Source organism: Prunus mume, linkage group LG4, assembly GCF_029339155.1.
Source record: "Prunus mume cultivar Tortuosa linkage group LG4, ASM2933915v1, whole genome shotgun sequence".
Lineage (NCBI taxonomy): Eukaryota > Viridiplantae > Streptophyta > Magnoliopsida > Rosales > Rosaceae > Prunus > Prunus mume.
The window spans coordinates 23,379,367-23,400,838 of NC_142701.1; the positions used below are offsets into that span (position 1 = coordinate 23,379,367).

General features: G+C 39.3%; 1 protein-coding gene, 1 long non-coding RNA gene and 1 pseudogene across 3 annotated transcripts; 1 reads left to right on the plus strand and 2 right to left on the minus strand.

Annotated features, from left to right (window-relative positions):
* Positions 1-791: 791 nt before the first annotated feature.
* On the minus strand, positions 792-2,701 carry LOC103329198 (exopolygalacturonase-like; annotated as a pseudogene). The gene is made up of 4 exons (XR_016126059.1): positions 2,546-2,701; positions 2,127-2,438; positions 1,427-1,947; positions 792-1,310 (listed from the first exon to the last, which is right to left on the minus strand). The product of XR_016126059.1 is annotated as an exopolygalacturonase-like (transcript).
* A 7,526-nt stretch (positions 2,702-10,227) lies between these two features.
* Positions 10,228-12,149, minus strand: LOC103329216 (exopolygalacturonase). Its single transcript, XM_089050254.1, has 4 exons — positions 11,981-12,149; positions 11,562-11,873; positions 10,864-11,382; positions 10,228-10,748 (listed from the first exon to the last, which is right to left on the minus strand). Exons 3-4 carry the CDS (start codon positions 11,242-11,244, stop codon positions 10,503-10,505), a joined length of 627 nt encoding a protein of 208 aa, XP_088906380.1. The 5' UTR covers positions 11,245-11,382; positions 11,562-11,873; positions 11,981-12,149; the 3' UTR covers positions 10,228-10,502.
* Positions 12,150-13,685: 1,536 nt separating this feature from the next.
* Positions 13,686-15,852, plus strand: LOC148918225 (uncharacterized). The gene is made up of 2 exons (XR_016126060.1): positions 13,686-14,446; positions 15,081-15,852. It is a non-coding gene; the product is annotated as an uncharacterized LOC148918225 (long non-coding RNA).
* Positions 15,853-21,472: the final 5,620 nt, after the last annotated feature.

The following is a 21,472-nucleotide window of genomic DNA, read 5'->3' on the forward strand; positions in this document are numbered from 1 at the left end:
TTTTAATTGAGTGAAGAATTCACGGTTGGAACCACCTTGGGTGTTGTCTATTTTGTGTGGTACATAAAGTTTAAAGCTTGACAAGCATTGGGTTTTGCTGTTTCTTGAAGTTCTTTTTCTAGTTTCAGCTGTTTTTATAAATTCTAATTTCCCCCATTCCCCCAACCCATAAACCCCACCCAAAACCGTGAATCTGCACCCCTTCCCCAATTTCTTCTCCCTCATTCTCATTTCTTCTGCCCCATATCCCAACCACCAACCCCACCCACAGATCCATCCCCATCCTCCCAACCCACAATTGCAGAAACCAGAATCCCCTCTCCCCATGATTTATTTCTCCCCCATTCAAGCTCCTTGAAGAACCAGAGAAAAAAAAATGAATTTTTAATTCAACAGTGAAGTATATGCCTAACATGGTACTTTTTTAACAGAGATTTCGATGGAAATTGTCAAAAGCTAACGGCAAAGGTGAAGTTGGCGAATAAATTTAATACAAGGGCTAAATTGGCTGAAAAATTAATTCAGGGTGGAGTTTCGACAAGCATGATAGTTCAAGGGGGTATTCGGCAGTTTATCCTTTTTTAATATGCATTTAAACTCAGCACTTTACAAGAATTAATAATCCTTCTTCTTCTTTTTTGTTTGAAATTGTTTACTTCTATTCTTGCACAAAAAATAAAAAGCATAAGACTGAATCACCCCTCCCTCTTCCCCTTCGTAGCACATATCTCGTCAAGGTGGTCGTTCATGCAAAAACAATTAAATAAAGAGGGTAATTGAGTAAATTTGGTTAAACAAATATCCAAAGAAGATTCATGTTCCAATAACATTCTTTTTTAATCAAATAAAACTTTCTTTCTCTTTCCCATGATTATTTTCATGTAATACCTACTAATTTATTCATCTCTTTTAAGATGTAACAAAAAAATGCACTGAGATATTTTCCACCTCCTAGATGAAAACACCAAGTACAATTAGCACAAAATCGAAGAGCACACAACCAATGTATCTTTGAAGAAACATCAGCAGCATGGTTTGTGCTCGTTAGATCAAGCAGCAGGAGCAGCAGCAGGAGCAGCGCCGGTAGCGCAAGCAAGAGGCTGTGCCACGCGATTAATTGTCGGCTTGACATTAGAACACACAGAGGTAATAGGGCCTTTGTCTCCAGTGTACTTGAGATCAATGTCACTCAATTCCACATTCTCACATGGCAAGCCTGGGCTGCATGCAAGCTTCACAGCAACTGGGTCGGTACAAGTGCCCTTGATGTTCTTGAAGCTAACATTACTGATCTTAATTTTGGAAGGAGCCTACACAAAACCATTCATTAATTGATTAATTTAAATCTTTTTAAAGATTAAGTAAAGGATGACCTGATTAACAAGGAACATATATATGATGTGAATAAATTGTTATAGATAGATACCCCTTTTTTGCATTCGTTCCATGGGCAGTACTCTTGGTCAATGAGGATAGGGTTACCAACATTAACCATGGTAATATCCTCAAAGTGAATATCCGAGGCAGTGCCATCTTTTGGGGAAGCAGGCCATGTTTTGATCCTCACACCATTCGTTGTATTAGTCAAGGTGCATTTCTTAATATTGATGCCGGACACGGGTTCTTCCTCTGGGTACCTTCCAAGGCTTCCGATGGCTATGCCGTGGCCTGGCCCGCAAGTAACGTTGGTCACGGTGAGGTCCTTGGTACCATCACCGATCGAAATACAATCATCCCCAGTTCCGATGGTTGTGTCAGTGATGTTGATCCCAGTTGAACGACCGATGTGAATTCCATCTGTGTTCATGCTTTCCTTAGGTGCTTTGAGACGGTAAATCCGTTGATTTCAACCTTCTCGCACTTCAAAAGATTGACGTGGAAATTTTTGCTATCTTTTGAAGTTACATCCAAAATTTTGGAATTGGTGAGTAAGTGGAACCTCAAATTCTGCACATATTAAGAAAACAAATCAAACACAAATATGTTGTTATTGTCAGGCTGTGAATCTGGATCACGTATCATCAAGTCAAGAATTGATCAATGAGCAAGATTTTGCAAATGCTCCTATGTGACACAAGAAGATTTTCAAGTATATAAAACAACAGGGTAGGATTAAATCATCTTACAATGTGTTTAGATTTGCATTGTGTGTTTTTGTTGCAATCATTGTTTTTCCAAGACAGTGCTCCTTGGCCATCAAAAGTTCCACCACCTGACAAGGTGAGCCCGTCGACGTTGTCGAAACCAATCCAAGTGTCGTCCTTCGGGAGCTGGCTGCCATCTGCTGGAGCCTGCAATGTTCCTTGGAGTTGAAACTCAATAGCAGCCTTGCAAGGACCTTTAAAAGTTGTTCCTACAAACTTGAATGTTCCCTTTGGAACAACAATTTTACTTGGTGCTGTTGATGCACATGCATCTGTCCAAGCCTTCTCTAAAGCCTAATTAACATTACCCAAATTTAAAACTGTTAATGATTTAGTTTGGCAAACAATTGTAGAAACAAATTCTAATAAGAACCGATTATGAATACAAATGTTTTTGTTACCTAGGTAATATCAGAGTCTGGCTTTCCACCATATTTTTCACTTGTCACATCTAAGGCAGCAGATTGAGCTTTAGCTGTGGATGCTAACAACAAGAACACAAACATTGGCAAGACATTTTTCAGTTTCAAACCCATCTTGAGACTTTGTTATTTCCTTTTTGTTTGGAGTGTGATGAAACTCCAATGCTTTCAGCCCAATTTATACTCCCATCGGAAAGCTCATCACCGTATATTTATTTGGCCAATTAAGAAGTTGAATGTAGGTCAACCATCCTATAATTAGTAATTAATTAAGCTGCTCAGCTTTAGAACATGAATTACCTACAATGGCTCTTGGCTCAGTTTCCAATTTGGGCAAAAGATTTTTTCTTCCAGGACTATGTCAGATTAGAAAGAAAAGAGTTATGACATGGATGACTTATAAACCAAAAGTACTAAACCTGTTATACTCCAATTTGGTGCAAAGATTAACAAAAAAATACATACACAAAATTGATTTCTCATAAACCCAAAATTGTTTCCAAACGCACTAATCAAACTAATAAATTCTTGACCATAATTTGTAACAAAGCAGTCGTGACAAGAGAAATAACTTTTGGAACACTACTACAAAAAAGGATAAAGACGACGGGAATTCACCGTCGTGTATTCGGTTTTCAAACCGACGTCTTTGTAATGGAAAAAGAGATAAAAAAACAGTCGAGGATGAGAATAGACGACCAATTCTAACAAAAAACGATGTTAAAGAGGAAACATATGACATATATTAACAGAACATGGCCGCAAGATATACATACAACGACTAGAACTAAAACCATGCGCCGTTAAATATACCTTTCACGACAAATAAAAATATGACGTTTTTAGTTACATAATCGACGACGTTATTGACTCCTACTACTTCTGTATCTTTTTAACAACCGTCATGAAATGAATTTTCCACTTTGATTTTTCTATTAATGATGACGTGAAAATAGATGTTTGGGTCCTTACTTACGACGCATATATTTAAACTGATGACGTTGTACTAATAAACAATGTCAGTTACAAATAATTGAGAGCCGTATTGCAGAATTTATACGTCATCTCTTAAAATATAATCATCATCTAATGGATCTGACACGGCAAGGTTTCTCAGTTCACCGCCGTGTAAAATAGTTTTAACGACACGATCTTAAAATAAACGACGTGGAAAATATGTTTACGGCCTTGTCTGCCTACGTGGAAATTATAAATTTTTATAGCACTATTCACCATGTTTTTGGCCTCCTCATTAACCACACGATTTCCAGGTAGAGGATCCAGAAAATAGACGGTTTCCTTCTTTGCTCTCACAATCAGCAAGACCCAATGACGGCTGCACAAAATTAATATAAAACAAAGATATATAAAAAAGTCAGCACAAGAAAACAAACGACGGTTATTTATAAAAACGACGTATTACATAGTTTCACACGATGAAATAACGTAGCAATCGACGTCATTATAAATTTATCACGACGATAATTAACTAACGACGTGGTTAGTAGTTTCAAACAACTCAATAAATAAAAAACCGATGTGGTTAGATGTTTCAAACGGCACAAAATTAGTTAAACGGTTTTATACGCAGTGCATCATACAAACAAAATCCTGTTAAGGAGACTAACCCTGGATTGTAAGGCATCATGAAAATCTGTTCATCATCTGTCTTACGAAGTCGGTAGCTACGATTCGTGATCATTAGTTAGTGACCCAGCGTTGGCACTAACTTGAGCTGGGTCGATAAAGCCAACCATGTTGAGCATATTTGCTACTTTCAAATGATCATATAAGCACATAAATATATAAAACAAAGATATATAAAAAAGTCAACACAAAAAACACACGACGGTTATTTATAAAAAAAACGACGTATTATACAATTTCACACGACGAAATTAATAGAAATCGACGTTATACTTAATTGATAACGACAGTACATAACTAACGACGTGATTAGTAGTTTCAAACGACGCAATCCAACAAATCTATGTCCACAATAAGAAGCTTGTCATCTAGACTTCTCACTTCCGTGATCAGGTCGATAAGAGACTTAGTGCTTACGAATACTCCTTGCTTTCCATCAAAGAGATGCAAGTCGGCCTCCACTCATTTATCGAAGGAAAGTTAAGCTTCTCGATCTGGGTCCCTTGCACCATTTCTTTGCAAAGGGAAATCGAAGATCGGATGTGCACGATCCTCTGCTCGATTTTCTTGGCTAAGAAGATCTGTCAGATTTGTGATAGCCTATTCCTTTATCCGTAGAGCTTTAGAAGAAGAAGCTTATCCAAGTCTGAGCAATCGATAAAGAATAGAAATGGCTTCGGATGGCCTCTAAAGCCTGAGCAATCGAATTTGTAAAGACATTGTCAATGCTTTGAACTATCCAAGTCCTGCAGAAAGAGAACAGACCAAATTTGAAACAATGACGGTTTTTTGTTCTATCGTCGTCTTTTTTGGTCGTCTTTTTTGTTGTCGTAGTATATTAAAGTAAGATGGCGGTAGGTTTATAATTATCGACATATATTATTTTTGTTAACGTCGTGAAGTGTAATATAACCGACGTGGATTTTATTTTTAAATTATAAATAGAGTTTTTTTTCCCGAGGAAATTTAAAATGACGGAAATTAATGTTCTAGAATTTGTAAAGTGTCCTGTTTGGGTGAGTGATTTAAATTAAATACGAATATAAAAACAACGACGGTTTTTTGTTCTGCCGTCGTCTTTTTTGTTTAAGATGGCGGTAGGTTTATAATTTCCAACGTCTTTAATTTCTACGTCGATTACTTAATTGATTCTGTCGTTGGTTTTTTGCTCGACACTAAGACGACGCAATATATTTGTTTTCGCGACGTGGATTCTTTTTGTTAAATGTCGTCAGGTGTAATATAACCGACGTGGATTTGATTTTTTAATTATAAATAGAGTTTTTTTTCCGAGTTCTTTCAGTTTTAGTTTTCAATTACAGTGCGTTATAAATAGAGTTTTTTTTTCCCGAGGAAATTTAAATGACGGAAATTAATGTTCTAGAATTTGTAAAGTTTCTTATTTGGGTGACTGATTTAAATCAAATACGAATATAAAAACGACGGTTTTTTGTTCTACTGTCGTCTTTTTTGTCGTAAGATGGCGGTAGGTTTATAATTTCCAACGTCTTTAATTTATACGTCAGTTACTTAATTGATTATGTCGTTGGTTTTTTGCTCTGAGACTAAGACGACGCAATATATTTGTTTCGCGACGTGGATTCTTTTTGTTAAATGTCGTTAGGTGTAATAGAACCGACGTGAATTTGATTTTTTAATTATAGATAGAGTTTTTTTTTTCCGAGTTCTTTCAGTTTTAGTTTTCAATTACAGTGCGTTATAAATAGAGTTTTTTTTCCCGAGGAAATTTAAATGAAAGAAATTAATGTTCTAGAATTTGTAAAGTTTATTGTTTGGGTGACTGCTTTAAATCAAATACGAATATAAAAACAACGACGGTTTTTTGTCCTACTGTCGTCGTTTTTGTCGTAAGATGGCGGTAGGTTTATAATTTCCGATGTCTTTAATTTCTACGTCAGTTACTTAATTGATTCTGTCGTTGGTATTTTGCTCTGAGACTAAGACGACGCAATATATTTGTTTCGCGACGTGGATTCGTTTTGTTAAACGTCGTTATGTGTAATATAACCGACGTGGATTTGATTTTTTAATTATAAATAGATTTTTTTTCACGAGTTCTTTCAGTTTTAGTTTTCAATTAGGGTTTCAACTTCTTCTTGCCCTTTTCTCTGTCTCACCTCACCTCTTAGGAGGCAATTGTTTGGATGTTGGTGTGTATGTATGTTTGTGTATCTGATTCCCAAACATACACACATCACCAATTTTCAAAAAATTGTCTATCCGATTGCAAATCTGTGGCTGCCGTCGTGAAATTTTAGGAGGCAATTGTTTGGATGTTGATGTGTGTGTGCGTTTGTGTACATACACAAACGCACACACATCATCAACTTCCAAAAAATTGTCTCTCTGATTGCAAATTTGAGGCTGCCGTCGTCAAATTTCAGAGGTAATTTTTTGGATGTTAATGTGTATGTGCGTTTGTGTATCTCAAAGACACAAATACACATACATCATTAACCTCTAAAATATTGTCTTTCTGGTAAGATTATGATGAGGAACAGAGTTCCATCTGGTAAGATTTCGTAACCTTTGGGATCTCAGAAAAATGTGATTATGTCGGCGGATAACAAAATCCAACGTACGATAACAAAATCCAAGAAATAAATTGTTAAAAAAAATTCTTGTTAAAACAACGGTTTAAATATAAGGTATGATGTATAAAGTGAATAAATAAGACGTTAAATTTTATAATACGTCGTTAAATGAAAAACCCCAACGTGGTGAGAGTTAAAGATACCGTCGTAGAACTATATGAGAAAGACATCGATATATTTATCTATGCCGTAGTTGTACATTAATTTAATACGGTGGTATTTTGTACTATACCGCAATGGATTTATTTGTAATTAGACGGCGCCTTATACGAAAACTTGGTTGTGTTAATTTCTAAGTAAAAACAGCGGCTTTTTTTGACATCGTCGTCTATACTTTCTACATCGGTCTATTCATAACTTCTGCCATTCATTGTTGGCTTAGATTTTAGTCTGTGGAAATCCCATTTCAATAAGACGTCGGTTTTTTAATTAGGTGCGTCGTCTTTTATGAACAACCATTGGAATCTCCCATTTTTAGGTGTCTAAGGTGTTATTACACGGCGATTTTATAGAACCGTCGTCTTTTAAAAAACAATGACGGTTTTCCCTTAGACCGTCCTTTTTTTCTGGTCGTCTTTGTCACTTTTTGTAGTAGTGGAAATTCATTTTATATTCACATTGAAAAGTTAAGGGACCTAGCCTGAGTTTATAAGGAGTGAGTGAGGGCCTTATCCAATGCATGCTTCACCAAGGGTGGTGATGATCACATGTTGAAGTGTCACATTTTTGCAATTTTTTAAGACGTTTATGTGAAACAGCTTGATGTTCAAAGATGTTATGTCTTAAATGTGTGAATTGGTGAGCCCTGTGAATCTTATGTTCTGCATTCAAGAAACCCAATTGAGCGAACTCTATTTGTTAGCCTCCGTTTCTAGCACACAAGATTGATAAATAAATAAAAACGTGCACTCCAAATTTAAAAAACGTACTCTTGGCGGTGAGTTGCATTTTACACAATTGTTTTTGGATTAAGCCATTGATTCTTGGCCATCAAAAGTGCCACCTCCTGAGACTGTTAACCCATCAATATTTTGGAAAACGACCCAACCAGTGGCGGATCTGTGTGAAGGGCAGGGTGGGTGCCTGCCCATCCAAAGATTTTTTTATTATTTAAAGAACCTATACATGTTATATGGGCAGCCCAAGTTTAAAAGCTTAAAAGCTTACCAACAACACACGCCCATCCAACTTCAAAGTGGTCCCAACTTTTGTCTATTTTCCTTTGGTACACCAACTTTTCTCCCTTTTCTCCCTTTTCTCTCTTCTATTCTACAGACCCGCGGAGGACAACAACAACATCCTTTTATCCCTATTTATTTTTTGCATCTTTCTATTATACTGGCTGGGCAGTGGGCAACTTACTGGCTTGTCCTCTCCTTTCTATAACAAGTAGTAATTTCTGATTCTCTCATTTTCTATATATCTTTCATTATAATTTTAATTTAAAACTTAATATTTTAGGGTTTTATTTATGTATAGATGTATTTGAGGGTAAGACTTATTACATCCCCCTAACTAGGTGTATCTTTTTCTGATTATTAATGAAATTCACTTGTACCGTGGAGTTTAGTATGTAAATTCAGCCCAATTGGCTTTTCATTTCTGGATCCACCACTGGACACCCAACCATCTTGTGACTTGAGCTTTTCTGGCTCTGCAAGAGCCTGCAGGGTTCCTTCAACTAGAACGCTAACCAACGCTTTGCAGGGCCCTTGAAACTTCACTGGACCAGCCATGTAGTTTCCTTTTGCTATCACAACCATGGTCGGAGTTGTGGATGCGCATGCTTCTTTCCAAGCACTATTAATAGCCTAAAATCGATAGCATACTCAAAAAGTTACTAAGATGTTAAGATATACGCTCGCATTCACAGACAACATTTACAATGTACTAAATATCTGGGATGAGAAATAATTAAATAAAAAGGCTAATTGAGTAAATTTGGTTAAACAAATATCCAAAGAAGATTCATATTGCAAGGGGATTGGCACATTGTTTTGTCCTAATCCACATCTACAAAAAAGAAAGAATGATTAACATGGCACGCATAAAAAATGCAAATGATAGTAGACAACAAATGTTCGAGGCAAATTTTTAAGTTTTTTTAAGGGTAAACTTTCGAATCCCCCATGAACTATCGCGCTTGTCGAAATCCCCATCTTGAATTAATTTTTCAGCTACCTTGTATTAAATTTATTTGCTAATTTCACTCCTGCCATTTGCTTTTCAAATATTCCATCCAAATGCCCGTCAAATATAAGGGTAAATTTGACATTCTACAAGGTATAGTATTAAGAAAAATAAGGAAAATGTAACAAAATCAAATAGAGAAAAAGAAAACCTCCCACCAATTTCTTCTCCCCCATTTCCCAACCACCACATACAGACCACACCCCCTCCCACCCCCACTTTTCATGAAACCAGAACCCCTTGCCCCCTCCCCCCGATTGTGTTGAAATAATTAAAAGTTCCAATTACTTCTTTCCATATAGTAATTAAAATTCGAAATAATTTATGATGCCCTTTCTACCAAATTAACATAGTATATATTAAAGCATACCAGCAGATAAGTATTTATAGCTTTACAGATAATGTTTTTGTTATAAAATTTAAAAAAAAAAAAATTGGTGTGTTTAATTAACTGAAGAATTCACGGTTGGAACCACCTTGGGTGTTGTCAATTTTTTATGGTTCATAAAGTTTAAATCTTGGCAAGGATTGGGTTTTGCTAGTTCTTGGAGTTCTTTTCCTAGTTTCAGCTTCTTTTATAAATTATAGTTTTCCCCATTCCCTTACCCCATAAAACCCAGAATCAGCACACCCTCCCGATTTCTTCTCTCACATTCGATTTCTTCTACCCCATATCCCGACCACCAACCCCACCCACAGATCCATCCCCGTCCTCCGAACCCACAATTGCAGAAACCAGAATCCCTCTCCCCCTCTCCCCATGATTTATTTCTCCCCATTCAAGCTCTTTGAAGAACCAGAGAAAAAAAAAGAATTTTTAACTCAACAGTGAAGTATACGCCTAACATGGTACTTTTTTAAAAGAGATTTGGATGGAAATTGTCAAAAGCTAACGGCAAGGGTGAAGTTGGTGAATAAATTTAATACAAGAGCTAAATTGGCTGAAAATTTAATTCAGGGTGGAGTTTCGACAAGCATGACAGTTCAAGAGGGTATTCGGCAGTTTACCCTTTTTTAATGTGCATTTAAACTCAACACATTACAAAAATTAATAATCCTTCTTCTTCTTTTTTGTTTGAAGTTTTTTACTTCTACTCTTGCACAAAAAATAAAAAGCATAAGACTAAATCACCCCTCCCTCTTCCCCTTCATAGCACATCTCTAGTCGAGGTGGTCGTTCATGCAAAAACAATTAAATAAAGAGGGTAATTGAGTAAATTTGGTTAAAAAAAAATATCCAAAGAAGATTCGTATTCCAATAACATTCTTTTTTAATCAAATAAAACTTTCTTTCTCTTTCCCATAATTATTTTCATGTAATACCTACTAATTTATTCATCTCTTTTAAGATGTAACAAAAAAATGTACTGAGATATTTTCCACCTCTTAGATGAAAACACCAAGTACAATTAGCACAAAATCGTAGAGCACAAAACCAATGTATCTCTAAATAAACATCAGCACCATGGTTTGTGCTTGTTAGATCAAGCAGCAGCAGTGCCGGTAGCGCAAGCAAGAGCCTGTGCCACGCGATTAATTGTCGGCTTGACATTAGAACACACAGAGGTAATAGGGCCTTTGTCTCCAGTGTACTTGATATCAATGTCACTCAATTCCACATTCTCACATGGCAGGCCTGGGGCGCATGCAAGCTTCACAGCAACTGGGTCGGTACAGGTGCCCTTGATGTTCTTGAAGCTAACATTGCTGATCTTAACTTTGGAAGGAACCTACACAAAACCATTCATTAATTGATTAATTTAAATCCTTTTAAAATTTAGTAAATGATGACTTGATTAAAAAGGAACATATATATGATGTTAATAAATTGTTATAGATAGATACCCCTTTTTTGCATTCGTTCCACGGGCAGTACTCTTGGTCAATGAGGATAGGGTTACCAACATTAACCATGGTAATATCCTCAAAGTGAATATCCGAGGCAGTGCCATCTTTTGGGGAAGCAGGCCATGTTTTGATCCTCACACCATTCGTTGTATTAGTCAAGGTGCATTTCTTAATATTGATGCCGGACACGGGTTCTTCCTCTGGGTACCTTCCAAGGCTTCCGATGGCTATGCCGTGGCCTGGCCCGCAAGTAACGTTGGTCACGGTGAGGTCCTTGGTACCGTCACCGATCGAAATACAATCATCCCCAGTTCCGATGGTTGTGTCAGTGATGTTGATCCCAGTTGAACGACCGATGTGAATTCCATCTGTGTTCATGCTTTCCTTAGGTGCTGAGACAGTAAATCCGTTGATTTCAACCTTCTCGCACTTCTGAAGATTGACGTGGAAATTTTTGCTATCTTTTGAAGTTACGTCCAAAATTTTGGAATTGGTGAGGAAGTGGAACCTCAAATTCTGCATATATTGAGAAAACCAATCAAACACAAATATGTTCATATTGTCGGGTTGTGAACCTGGATTACGTATCATCAAGTCAAGAATTGATCAATGAGCAAGATTTCGTAAATGCTCCTATGTGACATGGGTAGATTTTCAAGTATATAAAACAACATGGTAGGATTAAATCATCTTACAATGTGTTTAGATTTGCATTGTCTATTTTTGTTGCAATCATTGTTTTTCCAAGACAGTGCTCCTTGGCCATCAAAAGTTCCACCACCTGACAAGGTGAGCCCGTCGACGTGGTCAAAACCAATCCAAGTGTCGTCCTTCGGGAGCTGGCTGCCATCTGCTGGAGCCTGCAATGTTCCTTGGAGTTGAAACTCAATAGCAGCCTTGCAAGGACCTTTAAAAGTTGTTCCTACAAACTTGAATGTTCCCTTTGGAACAACAATTTTACTTGGTGCTGTTGATGCACATGCATCTGTCCAAGCCTTCTCTAAAGCCTAATTAACATTACCCAAATTTAAAACTGTTAATGATTTAGTTTGGCAAACAATTGTAGAAACAAATTCTAATCAGAACTGAATATGAATACAAATGTTTTTGTTACCTAGGTAATATCAGAATCTGGCTTTCCACCATATTTTGCACTTGTCACATCTAAGGCAGCAGATTGAGCTTTAGCTGTGGATGCTAACAACAAGAACACAAACATTGGCAAGACATTTTTCAGTTTCAAACCCATCTTGAGACTTTGTTATTTCCTTTTTGTTTGGAGTATGATGAAACTCCATTGCTTTCAGCCCAATTTATACTCCCATCGGAAAGCTCATCACCGTTAATATTTATTTGGCCAATTAAGAAGTTGAATGTAGGTCAACCATCCTATAATTAGTAATTAATTAAGTTGCTCAGCTTTAGAACATGAATTACCTACATTGGCTCTTGGCTCAGTTTCCAATTTGGGCAAAAGATTTTTTCTTCCAAGACTATGTCAGATTAGAAAGAAAAGATTGATGACATGGATGACTTATAAACCAAAGGTACTAAACCTGTTAATCCAATTTGGTGCAAAGATTAACAAAAAAATACACACACAAAATTGATTTCTCATAAACCAAAAATTGTTTCCAAACGCACTATTCAAACTAATAAATTCTTGACCATAATTTGTAACAAAGCAGTCGTGACAAGATAAATACTATTGGAAATTCATTTTATATTCACATTGAAAAGTTAAGTGACTTAGCCTGAGTTTATAAGGAGTGAGTGAGGGCCTAATCTAATGCATGCTTCACCAAGGGTGGGGATGATCACATGTTGAAGTGTCACATTTTTGCAATTTATTAAGACGTTTATGTGAAACAGCTTGATGTTCAAAGATGTTATGTCTTAAATGTGTGAATTGGTGAGCCCTATGAATCTTATGTTCTGCATTCAAGAAACCCAATTGATCAAACTCTATTTGTTAGCCTCCGTTTATAGTACACAAGATTTATAAATAAAAAACGTGCACTTCAAATTTAAAAAACTTACTATAGGCAGTGAGTTGCATTTTCCAGTTTTGGCACAATCATTTTTGGATTAAGCTATTGATTCTTGGCCATCAAAAGTGCCACCTCCTGAGACTGTTAACCCATCAATATTTTGGAAAACGACCCAACCTCTTGTGACTTGAGCTTTTCTTCCTTCAACTTGAACGGTAACCAACGCTTTGCTGGGCCCTTGAAACTTCACTGGACCTGCCATGTAGTTTCCTTTTGCTATCACAAGTTCAAGGTCTAAAATATCGATGGTTTCGGAAATATCGGTAGTCCAAAAATACTGAAATTTTGATGAAAATATCGGGATATTATCGATATCGATAAAAATTGAATAAAAAGGACGAAAATTGTATGAAAAACTCGGAAATTTTTATTGAAACTTTGGAAGATATTTATTTAATCAATTATCTATTAGTTTATCACAAAAAATTAAAAGGAAATGCATTGCATGATGGGTTTTACTAATTTAAATTGACTACACAGCAAGCTGGCAAACATTGTGAGTGTATAAAATATATAGTAATTAATGAAAGAATATTAAACACACAATAATCATTTATATATGATAATTCACTATAATATTTTACACTTTATACATTGCATGGTAAGATACATAAGTATCACATAGAGTTCCTATAAGGTTCAAATTTTTCACTATCTTCATCATCTCTATATGTAGAGTAAGTATATTGTGAAGAGTAGTCATCAAATGATAGAGAGTAATGCTACACTTACAACATTTGGGTTAATTACTGTAGAGGTCCTTGAACTTGGCCCTCATTTGCAATTGGGTCCGTGAATTTTTTTTTCGGCAATTACATCCGTTAACTCGATAAACAGTTGCAATTAGGTCTTGCCATCCAAAACTGTCAATTTGTCCGTCAAAATTTGGGGTAAAAGCGTCCTTTCAGTTAACATGGATGAACTGCTCCGTCTTCCAGAATTATTTACTGTGCTGGAGAAAAGGTAAATTTAAAACAAAAAAATAATAACAAGAACAAATATATCTTAAAGAATAAAATAACAAAAAATTCAAAAAAATAAAACCTAGAACAAGAACAGGCGCACCAAACCCAGAAAAAGGCACCCCCATCTCATCTTCCCAACCCCCATCCAAACCTCCCTTTCCCCATACCCATCTCCGATGCTTCAAACGAAACTCGGGGGCGACTTCAAACGACCCTGTCTCTTGTGGAGAAAACTTTGGCGTGGACTTGGGATTCCGCGGATTCGGTGTCCTTCTGTATCCGCGGAAGGCAAGATCGAAAAAGCTTCGGACAATCCAATCCCGGGACTACAAAATCTCATCGAATCTTATACTGGATTGTTTGGTTGTGGAAATGGAAATCCCATCTTGTTCGTCCTGTTGCTGCATGCTGGGTGTTAATTTCTTGGTTCGTTGATTGGTGAGGAGCTTCTGTATACGAATTTTAATGGGAACTCCGGAGTTTCCAGATCTGGGTCGGCATTGCTACATCGTCGATTGCCAGCAGATCGATTTCTTGCCCTTCACCTGCAATAGCTGCCATCAGGTCCTTTCTCTTTCTCTTTCTCTTTCTCTTTCTCTGTGAATTATATACTTCCATGCTTATGTGAACATCAAATGTTAAGAAATATGTGTGTTTTGAAATTTTCATTTTGGTTATTGGGATTGAGATTATGTTATGTTCGGTTTGCTTGGAGAATTTGCATTGGATTGGGGGTAAGAATTATTATTTCCTGAAAAAAGAAACAGAGGAAGATCCCGAAATAAATTTATCTTATCAAAATTCGAAAATTTGTCCATTTGGAGCTATGCATAACAACGTTCTCTGGGAATTTACAAGAAGTTTCCAGGAAATTTCTGGTCTTGGGGTGTGATCGAGTTACTATTATTGACTTTATCGGGTGATATTGCATTTCTGAACTGTTTTAAATAATGGTACATCATGTTGCATTGCCGTATATGCTCAGAGTTTTTATATTATTTGATTGTTTACTAGTATTTCACGATTATTCCGAATTGGAGGTTGGGTTGGGGAAGATGAGATGGGGGTGCCTTTTTCTGGGTTTGATGCGACTGTTCTTGGTCTAGGTTTTATTTTTTTGAATTTTTTGTTATTTTATTCTTTAAGATATATTTGTTCTTGTTATTATTATTATTTTTTAAATTTACCTTTTCTCCAGCACGGTCAATAATTCTGGAAGAAGGAGTAGTTCATCCATGCTAATTGAAAGGACGCTTTTAACTCTAATTTTGACGGACAAATTGACTGATTTGGACAGCATGACCTAATTGCAACTGTTTATCGAGTTAATGGATGTAATTGCCCGAAAAAAAAAAAGTTCACATACCCAATTGCAAATTGGGGCAAAGTTCATGGACGTCTACAGGAATTAACCCTACCACATTTTTATCCCACATTTCTATACCACATGTGATTGTTAACATGCTACCCATATGGATTCGAGATTGGTTGACGTTTTCCATAAGCAAAATTATTTGAAGATTGGGTCTCAGATTCTTTCCATAAGTCACTCAATTCCATTCCAAAAGGAAAAAGTCAAAGACTCACATTCTCATGTGTAAATTTAATTTTTACAAAAATAGTTCAAAACAAAACAATAAAACTATACATATTTTAGCATATTATCACAAAAACATATGAAACATGGTGGTTAAGGCATTGGATGAGTGAAATGGTGGGGGTTTGGATCCCCTTTGCGTGTGTGCTTTGTGTTTTTTTATATTTTTTATATTACATCGATATTTTCGATATTATAGCGATATTTTAACAAAATATTGCTGAAGTGTGAACGAAATTATCGACATCGATATTTTCCGATATTATCGTCGATATTTATACGATATATGTATGAATACGTTTCGAAATATCTGTGACTTGAAAAAATGATAATATCCTCAATATTTCGTCGATATTATCGATATTTTAGACTATGATCACAACCATGTTCGGAGTTGTGGATGCGCATGCTTCTTTCCAAGCACTATTAATAGCCTAAAATCAATAGCATACTCAAAAAGTTACTAAAGATGCTAAGATATATGCTCGCATTCACAAACAACATTTACAATGTACTAAATATCAGGAAAGAGAAATAATTAAATAAAGAGGTTAATTGAGTAAATTTGGTTAAACAAATATCCAAAGAAGATTCATATTGCAAGGGGATTGGCACATTGTTTTATCCTAATCCACATCTACAAAGAGGAAAGAATGATTAACATGGCGCGCATAAAAAATGCAGATGATAGTAGATAACAAATGTTCGAGGCAAAATTTTAAGTTTTTTTTAAGGGTAAACTTTCGAATCCCCCCCCTGAACTATCACTCTTGTCGAAATCCCCATCCTGAATTAATTTTTCAGCTAATTTAGCCCTTGTATTAAATTTATTCGCCAATTTCACCTCTGACGTTAGCCTTTTCACTATTCCATCCAAATGCCCTTCAAATATAAGGGTAAATTTGACATTTTACAAAGTATAGTATTAAGAAAAATAAGGAAAATGTAACAAAATCAAATAGAGAAAAAGAAAACCTCCCACCAATTTCTTCTCCCCCATTTCCCAACCAACATCTACAGACCACAACCCCCCCTTCCCCCTCCCCCCGATTGTGTTGAAATAATTAAACATTCCAATTACTTCTTTCCATATAGTAACTAAAAGTCGAAATAATTTATGAGGCTCTTTCTACCAAATTAACATAGTATATATTAAAGCATACTAGCATATAAGTATTTATAGCTTTACAGATAATGTTTTTGTTCTTAAAAATTGGAGTTTTTAATTGACTGAAGAATTCACGGTTGGAACCTGTTTATACCCAAATGAACAGCCAATAAGCATCGGACACGTGGACCAATTTTATAGCTATGGAAGCCTTCGGCATCTAGCTACAGTTCGTTCCTACCGATCGCACGATTAGGGCAACTCCACTTTGCAAGGGGCACGTGGCAGATCCCACAATTGGAGTCCGCAGTCCCACATCGAAATTCTAAACAATTTGCATACCTCCCAAGGCCTATAAAAGAGGACAATCATCCCAACTAGGAGGTAATCAATCAGAACTTACGGCATACGCCTATTGATCTGCAGCTCAATCTTACTAAACCGTGCTTACTTAAGCATCGGAGAGCCTTCGGCGGTACAATACCGGTGCCCTAGGTCTTATCGAGCGTTTGTTATCTTGCAGATCCAACGCCTACCGAGACCCGTAGCATACCGAAGGCATAACATTACTAAGTTACTCGGGAAAGTACGAACCATTTTTCTGCGTCACACTTTGGCGCCGTCAGAGGAAATGATAAGAATGAACCTACAATTCCTAAAAACATATAGGAACCACTTCAGACAAACGTTTTTATCGGAGGATGGACTATCAGACGGTATGCAAAGCGGAGCAAGCCCACTGCACCTAGCACTCCGTCGGTAATCCTCCTGCTTGACTATGGTCGAGCGGAGCTTTTGGCTCGGATGATTTCTTCGGAAGGAAATGGCCAAGCTCCAAGAACATAACAACCTCCTCTCATCTAAAGTAGACGAAACTCAAGCGCTTAATCAAGAAGCGCAGAATATTCAGTCTACGAACCTTCCCGAGACTGCAAACCCCGATCGCGTAAGAAGGGAAGAATGGGCAAAGGCAAGCGTCTGCGCCTTCCAAGCATTGGTAGTACCGCCCCACGGACCAGCCTCAAGTACCAAGAAGGTGTACACCGACCGTCGCCATCGGATCAACGACAGGATACCAAGCGGCAGGTCCCCAATCGGGATCAATGCTCGCTACGGGACTCACTGATGAGGGTCCGGAGACAAATCACCCTTCAGAAAGTCCGAGGGTTGGAATCGGAGATAGAATCGACGACAGTATGCCCGTCCAAGGGCACCGAATCAAACTACGGTCGGAAACTCCCAAGGAGTATTGGCGAGGCCACCAAGTCCGAGGAGAACTTCCAAGACTTGCCAGGAGGTCCCGAGACCCCGCTTATCCATCTGCTCTTCCGAGAGTTCGAAGATGGAAGACGACCGAACCCGATCCGAAACTGGGAAACTTGGTCGAGTCCCTTTACCAGCGCATCAAGAAGTCGGACCGGACCGGGAAGTACAGCCGTTGTGCATACCGCTTTACACCGCATGGAAGACCATTTGACGACCTTCACTCCTTCCAATCGGCGGTTGGATGTAAGGGCCTCGGCGATGAGGGCAATGTCATTGTTCCCATCTTCCCTTACGGAGCGCTGAATCGGTTTTCTTGTCTTGAACCGAGGAACGGTAGACTCCTTTGACGAATCAAGCGATTTTTCTAAATCACTTCATGATCCAGACGGACCGTCGTACTCTGCCGGCGATCGTACATGGTTGGCGGGAGAAGACGAACCCTATGGGAATACCTGCGCGCTCATGAGTAATCAAGATATCCGGAAGCGGACGATAGGGCAGCCTACGGCGCCTTCAAGAGTGGCCTTCGCCTCTCACTTCAGTATCTTGTGTAGCAACTAAGCGTACATATGACGAATCGATGAAGCGGCGCAATCCACGCCAAAGCTGAATATTTCAACTCCAAGCCGGGCCTTGGCTTGGCGGGAGGAATTGGCACCCAAGAGCTATCCTGGCCGGACGACTCCTCGGAAAGCCACAAGCGAAAGGGCGACCGTGACAATCGGTAAGGTGGGTCAAAGAAGGGTGCGAGAAACGGTCGTAGCGACCACCGAGCACCAGCGCCAATCACCGCACTCAAGAAGTATTCGTTGAATACCACGATGAGGCCGCATTAATGAATACCAACGATGACCGGCTAGATCTCGATCAATATATTCCGAAACCCAATCAGGAGGCCCCAGCGATCAATGAAGCAATACAATACTGTAAAGTTCGAAGGTGGATTGGGAACCCATCACATTTTGCGAAGAAGAGGAAGAAGGATCATTTACCCCACGATGACCCGATGATCATTCGCCAAGATCGCCGACTACGATGTAGGTCGGTCGATCGACACCGGAGTTCGGTAAATGTGATTTTTGCCGACGCATTCAAAGGTCCGGAGTTGCCGACAAGATGGTCAATCGGCGATAACGCCTACTCGCTTTTTCCGGGATCCGGTCCAACCCGGTAGTATCGCCTACCCATCGCCTTCAAGATTGCCCCGAGAAAAACAATGACCTACGACCAATTCCTCATCGCCGATCGTCCAACGGCATACAAGCGTCATCGTGGGACGAACACTCACCGTGGTCAAAGCCCACTTATCCCCACATGTTGCCGATGAAGTTCCCTACCCGGAGCAGTACGAGCTATCCCGGGAGACCACCACCACGGACGTCTATGCAACTTCCCTTAAATCGGTAGCTTGCAAACCTCCAATGGAAGTCATGTCTGTAGGAACTACCGAAGCGGTAGTGGGCCTATAGACGACCCAAGAGAGAAAACGCCAATGCGGGTAGCGCAGCCTGGAAGAACTCAAACGGTAATCTGGATGGGAATTTCCGATCGGTGGGTAAAGATCGGCACCACCCTAGATCGACCTACGAGCGTAATTCATTGACTTCTTGCGGCAACGGCGGAGGTCTTCGCATGGTCTTATGATGACATGTCCGGCATATCACCCGACGCCATCACCACATGTTCAAGATCTCTCCCGCCCATAAATCGGTCGATGAAGCTCCATTCGTATGATGCCGAACGGTATGAGGCCATGCGTCGAGGTGGACAAGCTAAAAGCCATCGGCTTTATCGAAGCTACGTCCGGTCCGCTTGCCAACTCTGTCATGGTTTGGAAGGCCAAAGGGGATGGCGGATGTGTCATGACTATACCGACCTGAACAAGGCCTGCCCAAATGATAGCTTCCCATTGCCAAGGATCGACCACTCATTGACGCCGGACACGAGCCGCTCGGCTTCATGGACGCCTATTCGGTACAACCAGATTTTCATGGACCTTGCCGATAGCGAGCATACGACATTTATCATCGATCGCGGTTTGTTGTTACAACGCGTCATGCCTTTTGGCTCAAGAATGCGGGGCAACGTACCAACGGCTTGTCAATCGGATTTTTTGAACATATCGGCGGCATTATGGAGGTGTATGTCGACGATATGTTGGTGAAAAGCTGAATGGCGGGGCACTGGAAAACTTGGCACTCATGTTCGGTATACTCAAGCAATACCGAATGAGGTTGAACCCAACAAAGTGCGCCTTCAGTGTATCTTTTGGGAAGTTCCTTGGATTCATGATTAGCCAAAGAGGAATCGAGGCCAATCCCAAGAAAATCAAAGCCATAATCGACATGGAGACGCCAAGACACAGAATGACATCCAAAGCCTTACGACGCTGCCTTGAAGCGCTTCATCTCCAAGGCTACCGATAAATGTGTACCGTTCTTCAAAGCCTTGAAAGGGGGCAAACACCATATCGCGTGGACTCCCGAATGCGACCAAGCATTTCAAGACTTGAAGAACTACATGAGTAAGGCACTACTGTTGTCAAAATCGCTTCGGGAAATTCTCCTCCTCTACCTTTCAGATCAAGCATCGGTATTGATACGGAAGCCAAAGAAGGCAGAGCTACCAATATTTTATGTCAACAAGGCCCTTCAAAGCGCAAAACTTCGGTACCCACACTTGGAATAGCTAGCATTAGCCCTTGTTGTGTACGAAGGCTCCGCCCATACTTCCAAGCACACGAAATCACAGATCGACCAATCAGCCCTTCGGCAGTACTTCAAAAGCCGAAACATTCGGCTGATTGGTCAAATGGGCGATCGAGGAGAATTTGACATATTCAAGCCAAGGCTGCAGAGAATGGTCGTCGTCGCCGACTTCATCTCCGAGCTCACACCGCCCCATCGGAAGCATGTTCTCCGAACGTTGTTATTATAGAAGGGAAAACGGATGCCGAGCGCTTTGATCCCTCGTCCTCTATGGATCTCTGCATGTTGACGGCTCGGCAAATCGAAGCCGCGGAGCCGCTTGGTGTTAATCGCCTCGGATGGACACAAAGTCGAATATGTCATCCGATTCAACTTCAAAACCTCTAACAACGAGGCGGAATATGAGGCTCTCGCCGCTTAGAGGACTCGTTCATCCTCTTCACCTCGGTAGCTCTCCTCTCTTCCGCCACGCAAAACCAGGATCGATAAGAATTCTCATTATGGCAAGAAACTGAGTTATAGTGGACAAGTACACTTACTCTTGGCAGGACTGACAAGTTGAGCCTTGATGAGATTGGGAGTGAATAGGAATTTGGGGTAGACTCTCTCTACGGCAGGACCTTCACCTTAACCTGTCGATCCGACGGATCTCCGATTGGGTGGCGCTCAGGTGCTTCAATTTGCCTACAAAAAAAAAAAACAAAACGGAATTAAAATCAAAGACGCTACAAGCAAGAGGACCTACCGAACGGTATGATGGCCTACCGATTACTTGGAAGGTAGTAGGAATGTGGAAATGGACGGGATGTCCCGATGGTGACTCCCAATCATTGGACGAAGCACCGCCGTTCCTCCACGTCTTCTAGGAGGTTGGCACGCAGCGACAAAATGGCCGCGTTCGATAGCCTTCA

Excerpts from the sequence above, each read along its gene's own strand:
- LOC103329216 (XM_089050254.1), bottom strand. The coding sequence starts at position 11,244 with ATGAACACAGATGGAATTCACATCGGTCGTTCAACTGGGATCAACATC. Across the intron at positions 10,749-10,863 it reads GGAACGAATGCAAAAAAGGG|GTTCCTTCCAAAGTTAAGAT; the intron begins GTATCTATCTAT and ends GGTTTTGTGTAG.